An 18264-nucleotide genomic window follows, 5' to 3' on the forward strand; every position below is an offset into this window, starting at 1 on the left:
AAGATCATATTATCATTACAGGTTTCAGAGTGGTAGCCATATTAGTCAGTATCAGCAAAAAGAATGAGGAGTACTTTTGGCACCTTAGAGACGAACACATTTATTTGAGCATAAGCTTTCGTGGGCTAAAACCCACTTCACTGGATGCGTGAGACATTAGGTGGGTTTTAGACCATGAAAGCTTATGCTCAAATAAATGTGTTCGTCTCTAAGGTGCACGAGTACTCCTTGTTCTTTTTATCATCATTACAGGCTCTTGTCAAATTTTCTTTCTCCCTGCAGGCAGAAAGGGAAATTGACAAGAGCCTTCTAGGTGGGCTGCTATCATTTCCCATGGAGGATTTCAATTTTGAGAAAAAGGCATTCTCCATTAGGATATCATTCCAACGGAAAATTCCCGATCTGCTTTAGTTACCAGTGTCTAAATGTAGATTACACACATACTGCTTCATTTAGTGAAGAGATGCAAAGTGTCTGGACAGAGCTGCTACATTCTCTTTCTTGCTTCTCCAGATTTAGAACCTGAGTTGTGATGGAACTTCCTGTTCTCTGTGTGTGGAGTTGACAGTCAGGCTGCAGAGAAAATTGGAGCTAAAGGCTCTACTTACACCATAAAAGTACTTGGAATCAGCCTTGGTGCCAGAGAGAGCTGCTTTGTGGCAACTTTAGAGTGGTTCAGTAGAACTTTTTCTGTTGTGATGCTGACAGGTCAGCTTAGGCCAGAGACATAGGCCAATTCACTTGGGTGTGAATATGAAAGGAGTTAAATGTATTAGTATATATTCAAGCCAATTCACTTGTGTGTTAATAGAGAACAAAGGAGATGTTAATTGTATTGTTTTCGCCTATCTATATCCTGTTGTTTGCTATTACATTACATTTACATCATGTATGCCCAGTAATTAAAGAACCCTAGATCAAAGTGTGTGTTAATGTAAGAGTGTACACAGGTGTTAGAACTTCATGAAAATGAATGGAATGTTATTTGTGTTGTTTTCACTTATCTATTCCTATTGTAATGTAATGGCAGGCATTTACATTATGTATATCCCTGTAACTAAATAACTCAATGAATGCAAATGAAGAATAATGCTAAATTCAAAGCAATTGGTCATTGAGTGGTTACAGACACTTGTCAAATTGTAGTCTGTGAAAAGAAGCTATAAGTACTGATTCAAAGAGAGATCCTTTATCTCTGGACTGTTTGGATTCTAACAGGGCTGAATAACTGAATGGAAAGACAGAGATCCCCAGAATTATTCTGTGTAGCCCTTGAAAAGACTTTTGGGAAACTGGCAGTCTATTACATCACTGCCACCATTTGGAGTTAGAAACTGTGGTTTATCTGTTTATTATATTTTACCTGTGTTAACCTCTCAATAACTCTCATTCTTTTTTCTTAGCTAATAAAGCTATAGTTAGTTTACTATAGAATTGGCTACCAGTGTTGTCTTTGGTGTAAGATCTGGAGTACCAATTGATCTGGGGTTAGTGACTGGTCTCTTGGGACTGGTAGAAACCTAATATGGTGTGATTTGAGGTTTAAGTAACCTTTTATCACAAAGTTCAATTTGTCTGGGTGACGAGATAGACTGGAGAGTCTAAGGGGACTGTCCGTGACTCCATCGTAAGACTGGTATCGTGATCCAGGTGTTCACGTGTGTTACTGGCTTGGTGAAATCTAACAATAGAACATTGCTAGTCCGGGGCGTCTGCCCTTATTTTCTGACAGTCTGCCCTGAGGTAGGCACTCATAGTGGTGAGCCACGCCAGACAGCATGACACACGAGAACTTTTTCTGTGACTACAAGCTGTCCATGGAAGCATTTTGCGATCTTGTTTGCTCTGCCAGTCACTGTGTATATTGAATTTAATAAGGTTCCTGGGGAATGGCCACATAGGGCTAAAGCCCCGTAGTATTTCTCCTTGTGCCATGAGCTTACCTCACTTGATTTTCAGAGCCTGTTTTCACTTCTTTTCTCAGAATGAAAGGCTGTATTTCAATTGTGCCCTGTGAGCCCCCTTAAAAATGAGAGAAGATCCTCCATGTGCACTCATTTTCCCCCCCTAACCTCAGTCTATCTGCCTGCTACAGACAGTGGCCTAGTACATGACAACAGTCTGTATGGCCTGCAGTTACTTTAAGCTGATTTTGTGTGTACTGTTCATTCGGTTGGCTGCATGAGACCTATGCAGCATTTGTGTATTCCTGCTAGAGTCATATGAATGCTACATAATTGTCTCAGCTGCTCAAAGTCATCTGATCATTTTTAATTGAAGTTATCATCTCATCGCATGCTGGTTTCCTCATCAAACGTAGCATCCAAAGGGAAGAGTGCTGAGGACAGCAGCAGTAGCAGGAGAGGTTTCTCCACATGCAAAGTCAACAAAGCACGACTTCCCAAAAGGCATCCTGTCATCAAGGAGGGTGTAGCTGTGGTTGCAGCAAAGCTTCTTTTCCACTGACTCTCTTTTCGGGTAGACAGCTCTGCCTCCAGAAAGCTCCTGCTGGACAACTTCTTTATAGTTTAATAAGGAAGAAGTAATCAAAGAAGGAAAGTTTTAGAGCCATGGGCTGGAGCACTGCTCCATACGGAGGCTGCTGCTGATTCTGGAGAAAAGGATTGATTCTCCTTACCTATTTCAAGTTGATGATGATACTGACAGAGAGGGCCAGGAGTGAGGGTGAGAGGTGCAGGGACGTAAATCTAAACTATAAGTAATTTGTTATATGTAATTGGATATATTGGAATTGGAAAAGGTACAGAAAAGAGCAACAGAAACAGATTAAGGGTATGGAACAGCTTCCATGTGAGGAGATATTAATAAGACTGGGACTTTTCAGCTTGGAAAAGAGACAATTAAGGGGGGATATGATAGAGGTCTATAAAATCATGACTGGTGTGGAGACAGTAAAGGAAGTGTTATTTACTCCTCATAACACAGGTACTAGGGGGTCAGCAAATTAAATTAATAGGCAGCAGGTTTATAACAAACAAAAAGAAATATTTTCCACAGTCAACCTGTGGAACTCCTTGCCAGTGGATGTTGTGAAGGCCCAGACTATAACAGAGTTGAAAAAAGAAATAGATAAGTTCATGGAGTATAGGTCCATCAATGGCTTTTAGCCAGGATGGGCAGGGATGTAAAACTATGCTCTAAAGTGTTCCTAGCCTCTGTTTGCCCGAAGCTGGGAACGGGTGACAGGGGATGGATCACTTGATGATTACCTGTTCTGTTCATTCCCTACAAAGCATCTGGCATTGGCCATTGTCGGAAGACAGGATACCGGGCTATTGGTCTGATCCATTATAGCTGTTCTTATGTTGCCCATGACAAAGAGGGGCAACAAAATCTTGATGCCCAGGGAAAGGAAGAACAGCCTGACCTATAGTTGTGTATGGCTGTGCAGGTGTAGGTGACAGTGTCACCTTAATATCTTACTACTCCTTGCAGCAAAAAAAAGAAGTATCTGTGCTTCTCAAAAGAGGGAGTAGGAGGGCAATAAAGCTGATGGAGCTGGAAGCAGAGCCCTACAGGAATGGTAATCACAGGGATAATGTTGATACTTGGGTTTGTTGTGCAACCTCTACTTATTTAACCTTAATTCTGCTCTGTGGTGGAATTGTTTTATGTTCCCAAATTAGATTCAGCTGATTTGTAAAGATATAGATTAACTTTCTTCGTAATTTGTTTTCCTCATGGCATCTCTACAGCGCTGAGATTGTTTTGGTGCCTTAATTGTCCATTTCCATGCCTTAACATGTTTACATTTCTTTTAAATTAACCTTAACGGTCAGATTCCTGGGTTTGCACTGCTTATTTTGGGGATTATTACAACATTCTTGGGGAAGTTTTTACTCTTAAACTATTTATACATACACTCAACCTAAACATGGGGGCGGGGAGTAGGGGGGAGTTGCCTGGGAATATAGATACATGTTGTACACTGATGGAATTTCACAAGTACATTTTATATCTTTACTTGGAAATAAATGATATAAATAGAGAGGATAAAATGTGCAGCTTTGCAGTCATCCAAGCTTAAAATTAATCATTTTAACAATACAATAATCTTTTAAATCTCCTATTTGGATATAAAAGTGACTGAGTGCCCAGACTCAAGGGGCTGGCTGCAAAGGTTTATTAGTAGTCCGCTCGCTTGCGCTAGTGTTGTTGAGGTGTATTCAATTTCTTCTCTACAATTCTGCTTTTCTTCTCAAATAGTTCCAGTTATATAAAGGTCCCAAACCTCTGACTTTCTAGTCACCCCTAAATGGCAACATAGAGGACCAGAAACACAATTTTATATCTCTGTTAATTAAGATCCCAAGCATGGTGGCTGAAAGCCCTTTGATTTCCTCCTCTCCTACCTTTTACTCTGCAATGCACTTCCTCATTAGGCTCTTTGTCGTTTTTGCTAGTTAATGTATCAGCCCACTCAAAGATCTCTTTTGCCTCCTGAAAACTAACCACTGTCCCCTTTACAGGATAGCCTGTCTGCAAAGTGGACAATTTATATCCCTAACCATAAATTTTCAAAGTGCTGTGCCACACAACAGCCATTAAAATTAATTCCTTCTGAATAAAAGAACATCCACATATTGTCAGGTGGCCTGTCCTTTTGCGTGATTGTGCGGAGACCAACCTGTCCCTCTAAATCTGTGAGTTGATGTCTTAGAATCACGAGCAACTAACCATGCTAAACACAAAATGTGCGCTTGTGCCTTGTCGGCTTGTCAACCTGAACCATTTCATTTTTAGGGCTGGTTTATGGCTTTTAAAGCTTCTGCCTAGGTATGGGTGTGGGGGAGGTGTGCTGGTAGTAGTGACTGGAGGCATTTGGCTCGTGGAAGAGTGTGGCAGACAGAATATACGTAGGAATCTATATCAGTGGTCATGGGTGCTCAGAACCTTTCCGGGTGTGGCAGTGTCAACAGGAGTGCACAAAGGAGCAACAACTGGTTTTGTTCAACATCTTTATGAATGATCTGGATGATGGGATGGATTTCACCCTCAGCAAGTTCACAGATGACACTAAGCTGGGGGAGAGGTAGATACACTGGAGGGTAGACATAGGGTCTGGAGTGAACTAGACAAATTAGAGGATTGGGCCAAAAGAGGTTCAACAAGGACAATTGCAGAGTCCTGCACTTAGGATGTAAGAATCCCATGCACTGCTACAGGCTGGAACCTCTAATGCCACCCCCAGATTCCCTAATCAGTGTCATACTGATACAGTGTTGCCAACCCCAGCATTAAAAAAATGAGTCAAGCATGAAATAAATCATGTGACTGGCTTAAAAAAAACACAAGTTTTTTTGTTTTTGTTTTTTTTAAATATTTATGTAGGACACTTTTTATTTGTCTTCTGTGTTTGAGTCTTAAGGTTCCCTTGTTAGGATATAGATATTCAGGCCTGCGTGTAAAGGCCTGAACTTGAAGAATTTAGGTATATGTTTATCATTTAGCTAGTAATAGAGGTATACAAGAAAGAATCTGTGTAAGGGCCTTCTCTCACTGTGACAGTCTGAGGCCCTGTTCTTAGGCTAAGGCCTTTGGCTAAGCAGCAGAGGCAGCCATAAGCTGGGAAGCGAACGGTCACATCCTCACATTCCAAACTAGTCAGTCTGGGGCTGTTAGGAAGGTGATACGATCTATCACCTCCAGAGAAAGGGAAGAGCCTAGAACATGTAAAAGGAAATTTAGTTTGATAGTTTTCTGTCTGGTAAGAACTCAGTTATCAATAGACACAGCAGGGAAACCCTTTATAGATGTAGTTGTGAAATCCTCACTTCTGTATTGTTTTGTCATTATAGTTTCCACTTTGCTATTGTTTATTTGCATGGTCTCTGTCTGGTTCTGTGATTGTTTCTGTCTGCTGTATAATTAATTTTGCTGGGTGTAAACTAATTTAGGTGGTGGGGTATAATTGGTTAGCTAATCATGTTACAGTATGTTAGGATTGGTTAGGTAAATTTCAGTAGAATGATTGGTTAAGGTATAGCTAAGAATATTACTATATAAATGAGGGGCAAACAGGAAGTAAGTTGGGATTCGAAAATAAGGAAAAAGGAACTTGGATTTAAGCTTGCTGGAAGTTCACCCCAATAAACACTGAATTATTTGCACCTTCGGACTTTGGGTATTGTTACTCTCTGTTCATGCGAGAAGGACCAGGGAAGTGGGAGAGTGAAGGAATAAGCTCTCTAACATCCCTGTTTCCCAGGTTTCTTCTGGAACCATGGGGGTAGAAAAACGAGGAGTCCGGTGGCATCTTAAAGACTAACTGATTTATTTGGGCATAAGCTTTCTTGGGTAAAAAACCCATGCATGCATCTGAAGAAGTGGGTTTTTTGCCCACGAAAGCTTATGCCCAAATAAATCAGTTAGTCTTTAAGGTGCCACTGGGCTCCTCATTGTTTTTGTGGATACAGACTAACACAGCTACCCCTCTGATACAAGGGTAGAAACTTTTTTTTAAAAAGAAAGCTGAGGTTCAGGTGTACTAACATGATTCCAAGAGCAGGGCCTTTAAGAGAAACACCAAATATCATATGACTCATGGTAATACCACTTGAAAAGGGGTTATCCGTCCACTTTGAAGTGTCTAGCCCTGTAGGTAGCACTAAGACCCTGCTTTTCACTCCCAACACTTTTGGTACACAAGGACAATTCACAGCTCTCAGCACCTTCCCCCTTGCATCCTCACACAGCAGGAAATAGGCCCAGACTCTTCATTCATAATAAAGCATCCATTACAAATTCCCCTTTGAGTTTGGGCTGCTCCCTCTCCCCCACCCCTTTGCCAAACTTCTCTCTGCTCCTGTGGGAATTGAGCAGGAGAGCTCTGTCAGCTTCCTGCAGCAACCCTGATTGGCTGCTCTTCCCCAGGAGGAGGCAAGCAAGTAGAGAGGGCAGCCAATCAGAAGGGGATTTCCCCCAGGCAGGGTTGAAATTCACTAGAAGGCTGGAGCTTCTTAGGTCATTACAAGAAGGGCTCCTATCCCAGCCAAAATTAAGTGACTCAGCAAGAGAATTGTAAGAGTTGGCAGCACTGAGTTAAAATGTACACTGTTGTGTCCAGGAGACCGCCATGTTGAATCATCCTTCTTTTGCGTTTCAGAACCGGAAAACAACGTCTTCTGGTTGTAGAACCCTGCTGTATGCTACTTAGCATTTACAGGTGGGGCACTGCCTGCATCTGAGCTGTACCTCTCCTCTGGATACCACTCTCACTGCGATGGCCAGTCCAGCACTTTTCACAAATGCTGCATTTGCTTACAATATAAAAGTATGAATGTGTTGCCTATGTTATAAATGAGGAAGCTACTGAAGAATCATAGTTTACTTCTCAATTGGCACTGTAACAAAAGGTTACAAATTACCAGTTCGGGTATAAAAATAGAAACAATTAAAAACCATTCAGGGAGGGGGGAAAAAACCTACAAAAACCTCTCTTGGATGAGCACTAGCTTTAAATTTCCTAGACTTTAAAGTCCTGGTGATAGTTTAGAGCAAATTATTTCCTTTCTATGTAGTGACTTGGTGCCAGTGTTACCAGCCAGCTGCTGGGTCCCAGAAGCATCCTGCTAGCACAGGGCAGGATGGCACAGGGATATGAAGGAGGAATAGTTGTGTTCTCCCTACGGCACAGTGCAAGATTTGACTCTCAGCTTTACATTACTATTAGTATCTACTGCTTTTTCATGATTCACTGCTCATAATGATTTCATTCATTATTAATAAGGCTAAGATTTTGTCACGGATATTTTTAGTAAAAGTCACAGACAGGGTCATGGGCAATAAAGAAAAATTCATGGAAGCCCATGACCTGTCTGTGACTTTTGCTAAAAATGGGGAGCTCAGCTGCTGGGTCCCCACACCGCCTGCAGTGGCTGGGCAGCTCCATGGGCCCTCACCACCCATGGCTTAGAGCTGCGGACTCCCCTCGCCGCCCACGGTGATTGAGCAAGGGGCTGCGGCAGGCCATGGCGGCTCACAGCTCTGTGGTGCTCTGCCACGCATGAGGGCCAAGAGCTGCAGGGTATCCCTGCTGCCTCGGAGCTCCCAGGGCTCCTGCTGCCCGAGGGGGTGGGTGCTGCAGAGTTCTCCTACCGCCTGTGGCAGCTTGGAGCTCCGGTGCAAGGGGTACCCCACAGCCCTCAGCCACCACGGGTGGCTTCTAGCTACCATGGGCTGAAGTCATGGATGTCTCTGGAAGTCACGGATTCCGTGACCTCCATGACAAAATCGTATCTTTAGTTATTAACAAGGGTCTTATATTCACTGCCACTGAAATTCTATGATACTCCAATAGTAATGAATCATGAATTATTCCTAAAACTTGTTACAAGCTCTGTAAAAGATTGGTTTTACTCTGTCAATAATTTATATTTGATACTGAAAGAGAGCGAGTGTTGAGACAAGGCTCGGAATCAGGTGAGTCTCATCCCTTTAAATGAAGAGGCAAAGCACACAATGAGTTGAGGTTAGCAACTTCAGTTTGGAATTGTGGTTAATTGATACCCCCAAAATGACTTCTTCCCATGTGGGCAATCACCCAACATGTGTAGAAGGGGTGGGACAGAGGTTAGTGGACTGAAAGTCCCTATTTTTTTGGGTCCATCTTCAAAGGAAATTTGGGATACATAAATTTAACGGGAACCCAGACTTGTTTACCCAATAGCAATGATGGTCATAATGAGTGATTTTAAATGGCAAAATGGGCATTTCATAAGGGATCCTGATTATCTCCTCAGAAGAGACATCTGGGGAAATACCTTTGTGAAGAATGCTTGATTTTTATAGGGCCAGATTTTGCTATCCTTCCCCTTAAGTAGTACCTTATTATGTGAATAATCCCAGTAATTTAAATAGGACAATTCAAGAAGGTGCTACTCAGAATGAGTAAGGATGGCAGAATATGGCCCACAGTGAAAAAGCTCCCACCATTTGGGTCACATTGTGATACCTTTCTCACTTTTAATAATGTCTCACACCTTGAGTAGTTCTACTGAAGTCAGTGGGACCACATGTAGTGACAAAATGTGACAAAATGTCAACAACAGAATCATGATCTGGCCCTTTAAGATCAAAGGGATCACATCCTGTAACTGTGAGGTGACAACAGAAGACAGGTAAAGATGATAGAGCATGTACCTCTAACAGGTCCACTCAGAGAGGAAAGGAGAAAGTGCTCTTGAGATATGTAAGGCTGTTACTTTACTCAGCGCAAACCTCAGGTGTACCATATCTATCTGGCTCAGCATTTCCAGCATACATAACTAATTACATTATACAAAGGATTTGTTTCTTTTACATTTACATTTAAAAAAAATAAAAATCTGTGACAACTAAAAAAAAATAAATTTAAAATATGTCATCTCAGATCTTTTCTCCTTTCAGTGGGCCTGATCCAAAGTCCACTGAAGTCAACAGAAAGACTTTGGTTGACTTCAGTGACCTTTGAATCAGGTCCTCTGTGCATATATCATTGTTATTAAAATAAGAGTACACACATGCACGCAAATTTTGCAGTCAAAAGAGATGCTTCAGTAGTAATGATTTAGAATAGTCTCAGAAATATTTCTCTTTGAATCTCATTCCTTGTTATAATTGTACCGTACCTTCACACTGCATTGATTTCTGCTATAGCAGCCATTTCCATGGTAACTCTACATTATACAAACACATATGCATTTTGGAGCAAATTCTTTCTTAAAGAAGAATGAAAAAAGAAGAATATCATGGGGACCAGAGCAAGAGAATGATGCCTATGTAATACATGCATCTAATGACACATGTATTGGTGAACATTGGTGGTCCAGTCCTGCTCAAGTTAATAAGAGCACTTTTCCCTTAGGTTATAATGGAAGTGACATGAGATTATTTACATTTTAGTTGACATTTGTTCCTGGTATAAACAGGTGAAGTTTAGCTGAAGTCAGTGGTGTTAAGGCAGAGCTGAATTTGGTTTTCCAGGAACATTAGACTGAGCAATCAAAACTGCAAACTGATCAAGGCGCAAGTGACAATGTGTGAAAGGATAAAGTTGTAAGTACCCTCAGGCTATCATCCCTTCAGCAGAGAGAATGGCAGAAGAATATGCAATGTAAGGGGAAATTGGCCGTCCAGCTTGAATCCTGGGGATTCAGAAGGTATGGATTGTAACCTGGAGAGTCAGCTCCTCTACACTACTGCTAGGCCCTCCTCCCACTACAAAGTGTCTCCTTCTGTAACAGTGTTGCCACTGGCTGTGTTTCTTCAGGCAGAATAGCTCTCATTTAGAGAGCCACATGGGTAGCCTCTGGGCCAACCAAAGATGTTGCTATGGAGAGTGGCTTCTCCCTGGCTCCACTCATTCCCACCCCATAGCCCTTCTCAGGTCCCAGTAGAGCAGTAACCTGTAGTGCTCCAGAACAGGAGCTTCTGTGGGCTTGGGGTGATGGATGGTTGGACAACACAGTGACGGTTTTACTGGCTTGGGAAGGATCTGCAGGTATCTCACCCCCCTCAGCTTGCAGAAATGGAGGAGACTATCTGAACCTGAATTTTTAAAAATCACTGAAGCGCATTCAAAAGGTTGCTTTTATTGGTCTTTGAAAAGTGGAAAATATTGACCTTTCTTTCAGTCTGGCTGAGAAAAGCAAGTTTTATTTGATTCAATAAAATGACTAAACAGCAAACAAGCAAGTGCTATTGTACACCAAAGTGGGGGGAAATCAAATATTGAACAAGGGCACATCCTGTGAGCAAAAGAATGAAAGACCCTCTTTTAATGCTTATAAGGGGCCAGAGTTAAAGTTACCATGGTAACCTTAATTCTGATTTTCCTGTCTTTTGTGTGATTACAACCTCAGCTCCATTATTGTATTGAAATCAATGGGAGTTTTGACTTAAATGTGAATAGAACTGGTCCATGGAAGGCTTTTTGTGTTCATGTTTGGGTTTTTTGCATATGATATAACAGAATTGGAGATTACTCTTTTGAGAATCATTTGTACCGTTTACAGGACTAGTGGGAAAGTTTAACCAAAAGATCTATCAGCAATAATTTAAGGGAGGAAAAGTTCATGGGAAATTTAAGCTACAGTGCACCTTTGAACTGTATCCTCACCAAGATAAAACTGCATCTGTTATAGTCCAAGAAAGATATTCATCCTACATATTTTTGATAGTTGGGCTTGAAACATCTTCTCTGCATGCTGTGCTAGCATTTCTAATGATCTGGGATTGCTATTCAGACTGATGACTTGTCTGAAGGACTCTGTTTTCCATCAAGTCATTCTTCTTTCAGCACTGAAAGCTTGATAATTAAGTAGCATTACTTGGTCCTGAATACAGATGATTTATAGGAATTATTTTTAATAAATAAACAATTTAGAATGTATTGAAAACAAAACGAGTCTGGTAATAAAGCATGTGTCTTTTTATCACATCTACTTTCTTTCCTTTGCCTTAATCTGAAAAAAATGTTTTTCCATTCAGCCCTTCTATTTGCTGAGTTGTTTTTATAATACCAGTGTAATATGCCTGATGTCCTAAAAACTATTCCTTCTATGCAAAGAAATGAAAGATTCTTGAAACTAATGAGCTGAAGGTAACTGGGAATGTGAGAAACACAGACTGTCTGAGGTCATATATTAGTGGTTCATGTTCAATAATCAGTTTATCACAAACCACATTTTCTAGTTAAAGTATTTACCAGGATTATTTATCTCCTGATGTTCAGGGCCACATTGACTGTGTTTAGACTCAAGGGCACACTGTGATAAAGAACCATGAAGCACAGATGCATTGTGTTGTCATCTCCAAGGTAAGGTAAGTATTACAGTGTGGAATAGCTTTAGGTAAGATAAGTATTACAGTGTGGAATAGCTTTTACATGCACTATATATAGTATGATCATTTCACATGATCTTAATGGGTCATTTCAATTTCTTTCATTATGGGCCAAGTCCTTGTACCTGGTGCAAAGCTTGATAAAATGGCCTTGTGTCGCAAATCTCAGGAGACTGAGGGAATGAATCCTCTATGAGCCAGTGTGGCCATGAGCTGTAGCAGTGTTCAGTGAGCTGTTCCTACCAGGCCCTCCCCTACAAGGGGCTTTGGTCTTTGGAGCAAAGTCACCACCAGCTGATGAGAATACAAAACATTTTAAAATATGTTTAAATTCAGAAAATTACCATGGGAAATATTTCTCACAAACAAACAAAATGAAGCACACCAATTTATTGAATCAGTTTTCTGGTCTCATAGTCCAAGTACTGATTTAACAATGGAGGGTAATATTCATTCCCCAGCCCAGGCAGAGAGCTCACACAAAGATCTCTGAACAGGGGTTAAATTTCACCCTGAAAGCAGGTCACTATTTTAGAATGAAAATGTTTAAGGCAAAAATGGACTTCTAAACTCTGCCCTCACATATGAGTGGCAAATTCCCATTAAACTCAGTGGGAATTGTCCACATGTATCTAACAACTGAATCTTTCCTTGATCAAACCTAATATGCATTTCAAACCAGTTTGTTAGAACCATCATTTTTAAAATATTTGTATTTAGTTAGGTTTTTGAGGAAAACATCAACTGCCACTGCTCCTACTATTTAAATCTGATCTGGGCAATAATATTCTACATTATGAGGTTTCCTAATATCAAGGCTATTGAAAATAAATCATTAGGCTGTTACATTTGAGGCTCATCATCTAAAACTACATCTAGTGCTTTGTACAATTTATTTCAATAAATGAGTATATCTAAAGTTCCTTTCTTTATAAAAATTAATATCTTGTTCTTCTGCTTGGTTTGTATTGATTGATACATTGGATTAGTTGAGGACTTTTTACACTGGATTAGTTGAGATTCCCCACCCTTCTGCCCACCTTCAAACAGATTGGAGCTTTAAACCTGGGACTGTGTCACCAGCTAACCTCAATCTCTTTAAGTAGGTTCTCAAATAATTGCTTTGTCCTGGGAAACACATTTTGTTTTCCATGGTCATTAGCAAACTGCTAAAAATCCAGGCATAATTTCATTACTGTATAACAGCTGGCTGGCAGACAGGTAATGGTCACCACTGCAAAAATGAAATCTAGGTTATCTGGAAATCATGCTGCAACTAGTATTACAAAACTTGGGACAAATTAAATCAAACAGTCTCTTGCTCATAGACATTTTATCCAATAGCCCTATTTCCAGGGATGTGCAACTATTTCCCAGAAGGTTAGAATACTACTTCTTGGGCTTTATGAAGAAGCCATCTTTTCACAGAATCATAGGACTGGAAGGGACCTTGAGAGGTCATCTAGTCCAGTCCCCTGCACTCATGACAGGGCTAAGTATTATCTAGAACATTCCTGACAGGTGTTTGTCTAACCTGCTCTTAAAAATCTCCAGTGATAGAGATTCCACAACCTCTCTAGGCAATTTAGTCCAGTGCTTAATCACCCTGACAGTTAGGAAGTTGTTCCTAATGTCCAACCTAAACCTCCCTTGCTGCAATTTAAGCTCACTGCTTCTTGTCCTAAGGTTAAGAACAACAGTTTTTCTCCCTCCTCCTTGTAACAACTTTTTATGTACTTGAAAACTCTCAATCTTCTCTTTTCTAGACTAAACAAATCCAATTTTTTCAATCTTCCAGCATAGGTCACGTTTTCTAGATCTTTAATCATTTTTGTTGCTCTTCTTTGGACTTTCTCCAATTTGTCCACATCTTTCCTGAAATGTGGCACCCAGAACTGGACACAATACTCCAGTTGAGGCCTAATCAGTGCAGAGTAGAGTGGAAGAATTACTTCTTGAGTACTTTTGTGCTACTTTTTGCAACAGACGTCATTCGCCCAGGCTGGTCCATAATCCAACCGTAGAGGAGATTGTTGTAATTGAAGAAGTTACAGTTAGACATTTATTTTGTGTATGAAAGAAGTCAAGGATTTAGGGCCCAGTACAAATCCCACAGTAAATTCAATAGGAGTTTTTTGATTGACTTTGATGGGTGACAGATATGCCCCTATTGCCAATAAGGATTTGGAGTCCATTTCCTGAAAAAGTACATTTACCACGTATGCCCTGATTAAGTTGGTGGCAGCTAAATAAAATTGCCAGCATCTCCTTATCTACTTGTATGAAAATAGGTCTGGTTTAGCAAGGTACTTAAACATGTGCTTAACTTTAAGTATGGGATTAGTCCTGTTGACTTCAATGGCAATACTTACATGCTTAAAGTTAGGCATGTGCTGTAGAACCTTGCTGAATCTGCTCCCTACTTTGTATCTCTTTCAGACCTTTTGAAGTACATGCTGCTGCCTTTCTAGTTTTTTAAAAAGGATAAATATCAATGGTCTTTGTGATTCTTCCAGTTGTAACATATTTGGATTATTTACATCCTGAAATGTTAGGGCAATCTCTCTCCATTCTGTTAGTTCCGTTTTGTTGTCATCCATTGCATGTAATTCCACTACCAATCTACGCCCAGTGGTTCTGTAGAAATGTCCTTATACTTGGAGTATGTCTTCACTGTCATGTGCAAGTACTTACTGTGAATGTGCCCTCCCCTATATGCAAATAGAATAGCTGTTTCTCCTCATATTTTCTTAAATGTTGATGCTGTAAGGAAGTTAGCTTGCTTCACTGTCAGGTTTTAGGCTGATGGGGATGATGTTACTATGTACATGCATTCATGAGTCTTCCACAGTTTAAATAAAAGTCTCTTCTTTTATCAATTGCTCAGGTCTTATTGTCTTGTTACTTAGGAGATAATACCACATAATATTTCTCTTTTAGCCTGCAGAGCCTTTCAGTAAAAACAGGGTAGGCAAAATATGCATTTCTAATGTAAAATAAAAGCAGGAAATTATAATTGGTGACAAAGAGGCGGAGGAAACAATTTGTCTGATCACCTTGAAACATTATACAGAAGCAAGAAGGACATAGACATTTCCTTCTCTTTCCAGGTCACCTTTACTTTTCTACCCTTGAAATTAAGTGATTCTGATGCATTATCTGAACAGGCTTGATTTCTAACTATTAAACCCAAATTGTTGCTCAAACCAGATAGAACACATAGGGGAGGGTACTGCATGGAGGGTATGTGGGGTCATGTGATTCCCCCCCCCCCCCCAGATTTGCTGCTTGGCTTGGACTGAGCATGCTCAGTAACACTGCTGAAGCTGGCTGCCCTCACTCTGCTGCCTCCCACCCACATCAACAGACACATGGGTCGTCTCTGCTTTAAACACACATTTTCTAAAATCACTCCTCATCCGCAAGTCCTGTCCTCCCATGCCCTAACAACTTGTCCCCACTCACCTCCCATGAGCCCTCAATAGCACATGGTACTGCACACACCTACAGTGAAAGTTTCAGTCACCTTTCAGACCATCACTCAATGACGAGTACCAGAAGAGCAAGAAAGAAGACTAGTGCTTTTTATGCTTGGTTGAGACATTGCTTTAATTTTTCACAATGATCCAATCTACAGAAGCAGCAGGGTTTCTTCCTACATGTCTCTGTGTCCCTGGTTTTTGCGGGGTTTTTTTGGTGTGCTGATCATTTTGGTTCTAAGCACAAAATCTGCTAATTCCTTATCCGGACAATGGATCCACGTTTTTCCACAAACACCATGTAAAGTCCATAGTTTATATTAATACTCTGCAGATTCTTAAAAGCATCACTGTGTTCAGGGAGAATGAACTGTGTGAGGTAGGTACTTCTCTTTTTTTCTTTATTGAACAAGCTCTTGGGGAATTATTTTTCATTGCTCAAGATTGGTCCTCGATTCAACAAAACCTATTCAGCCTTTTTATTATCAGGTTAATTTGCATCAAGAGTTCTTCAAGTGTTTTATTATAAAGAAAAGGTGATGCTGATTGGGCCAGTTCCATCCAATGCTGATTGATTTGGTCTTGGCAGTTCTAATGTGTTCATTCTTCCAATTCTCTAGTTTGGTGGCTGATGTGCCGATACAAATAATGGGAGAGTGTGGGATAGTAATTTATGATTTCTAAGTTATTCAAAAAGGGCCAGAGAATTCATTTTTTCATATTTGCTGACTGGTCTGTGTTATCATCACCTAAGTCTGGAGAGATGGTTATTAGAAGGAGGAGACAGACAGTCTGTCAAAATGGAGTCTAAAGAGTAGTAAACTTTATAGATTGCATCTTGATAAACTTCTAGGCTGGGGCTTCAAAACTCTGTTTTGTACATTAAAAACCCTCTCCGAGATTCTCCATTGATTGGTGTAGCATCAGTGACGTCAATAGAGCTACACTAATTTACAGCAGCTGGGAATCTGGTTCGTAGCCACTTCCTGCTTCCTCTGGATTTTGTTAGTTTTCAGCCAGTAAAAATCACTGTAATAAAACTTGTTCAATAATTAAGCAATCGTTCCCTTAAAATTCATCTGTAATGTGCTTTAACCCCAAATGATGATTCCTCTTCTCTCCCCTCAATAGCAGGTTATATTGAGGCCCTCAAGTCCTACGCTCATAATTCTGCAGAAGGACTTTGGGTTTTCCAGATACACTCTCTTTCTTTGGAAGGTTCCTACTTTGGTTTTGATCCAATGAGATTTCTACTTGAACAACAATCTTACCATGTTACCTGAGAATTAGGCACAGAAAATATCTTTTGCTTTTTTCATTCAGACAGCTCTTTATCTCTGTGGAAGACCCTGTACTGGCTCTTTGCACTAGTTTAAAAATTCATCTTCCTATTTGCAGGCTGACGGATTTGGTCATTGGAGTGAATTTGTTTTGAAGTTGTGAGTAATAGAGAAAAAAGAGTTTGAATGTAGTGGAGAGGAGGGAGGCTGCAAGATTCTAGTTGCAGCTCCCTGACCCACTGACTCCTAGCCCCATACAATAGGGAGATACAGGAGAGCAAGTTACACCATACGGCCATGGCCCCCACCGTGACCCTATAAAGGCCATGTCCCAGAATGCCTTGCCCTTTCCTTTACACTGCGGGTGAGGAAAGCGGCTGGCGCATGAAGGAGTAGAGTCACCTCTGCTGGTTGTATGCCAGCAGTGTTCCCCTGAGCAGGGAGAATATGCCACTGGCCACCCCCAGCGTGTCACACTATTTCTGCAGCACAAAGTGGCCCTAGTGGATTTGAGAATCTGGTTCAAAGTCTTCTTCCTATTAGGAGTTCTACTGGAGAATCTCTGTGTACCAAGCAATTGACTCATATGCTAATAACGCTTGAGCTGCCTTTCCATTCAGTGCTGTGTTGATGGAGTCCTCAATGTTCTTTGCACCTCCATGTTACTCTGGGGAAAGTGGTCATGTGTTTTGAAACCAATGGAGTCACCTCAGACTCGTGAATCCCCAAGATAGCGATGTCTCACAGGAACAAAAGCATCAGAGAGAATCAGGCAGAGACTATTTAGCTCTGTAGGGGAGAGAATTCACTGATGCAGGACCCAGCAATAGAGCTGCTTCCCAGAAGAGAAGAGTGAGTACAAGCCCAGCAGTATTTAGCGTCTCAGGGGAATGGAGAAAAATAACACCTTTTCTGTTTTCAGCTCTGATTCTTCTTAATCTTTTACAGTGCTTAGATACCACAGTGCCTTAGAAAGAGAATAGATATTATTATTTATATTACCATAGCATTTTGGAGCCTTAGTCATGAACCAGGATCCCATTGAGCTAGGCATTGACCACTGCCCCACAGAGTTTACAATCTAAGTGTAACACAAGAGACAACAAGGGGATACAGACAGAGACAGGGAAGCACAAGGAAACAGGGAGATAGATATATTCAGCACATAATATGACACACCAATTGACCAGATGATAAACTTTCCTTAATATATATAATCTTTTAGATCTTTCTCTCTATATGCAGATAGATCAGTAGAGATCAAACCAGTATATTTTGTGATTTAACCAAATTGTCTAATAGTGTCTAATAAAGTAATTTAGCACAAAGACTGGCTTCCTTTATTTACTGTACAGTTCAGCAGACACTGCAAATAACGCAGATAAGAGTGAAACGTTTGTCTGCCCCCACTGCTAGAGAGCCCATGTCAGTATCTGTGGGAGCACAGGGCCCAATACATTGGTGCTACCATAATTAATAATGAATAGTAATAATAGATATTGCATCTGCATTGTTGGCAAAAGTCTCCATGTTTAACCAACACTACTGGTGATTCCCCAAACTTCCCATCCCACACGCACATTTTTGTTGAGGAAACAAAAGGCAATTTTCATGGGTGTAAAACTGTCATTTCTTAAACCAAACACAAGAAGCAGCTCTGG

General features: G+C 40.7%; 2 protein-coding genes across 2 annotated transcripts in view; both read right to left on the bottom strand.

Moving 5' to 3' along the window:
- Positions 1–18264, bottom strand: part of MSANTD4 (Myb/SANT DNA binding domain containing 4 with coiled-coils) — an 804538-nt gene that overhangs the window by 226071 nt on the left and 560203 nt on the right. The window lies entirely within an intron of this gene.
- LOC140899889 (uncharacterized) overlaps positions 9632–18264 on the bottom strand; it is a 97799-nt gene continuing 89166 nt past the window's right edge. The window contains exon 3 of the mRNA XM_073320570.1: positions 9632–9677. Coding sequence (XP_073176671.1) covers positions 9632–9677 — 46 coding nt within the window. The remainder of the gene's footprint in view (positions 9678–18264) is intronic.

This window comes from Lepidochelys kempii, chromosome 1, assembly GCF_965140265.1.
Source record: "Lepidochelys kempii isolate rLepKem1 chromosome 1, rLepKem1.hap2, whole genome shotgun sequence".
NCBI lineage: Eukaryota > Metazoa > Chordata > Testudines > Cheloniidae > Lepidochelys > Lepidochelys kempii.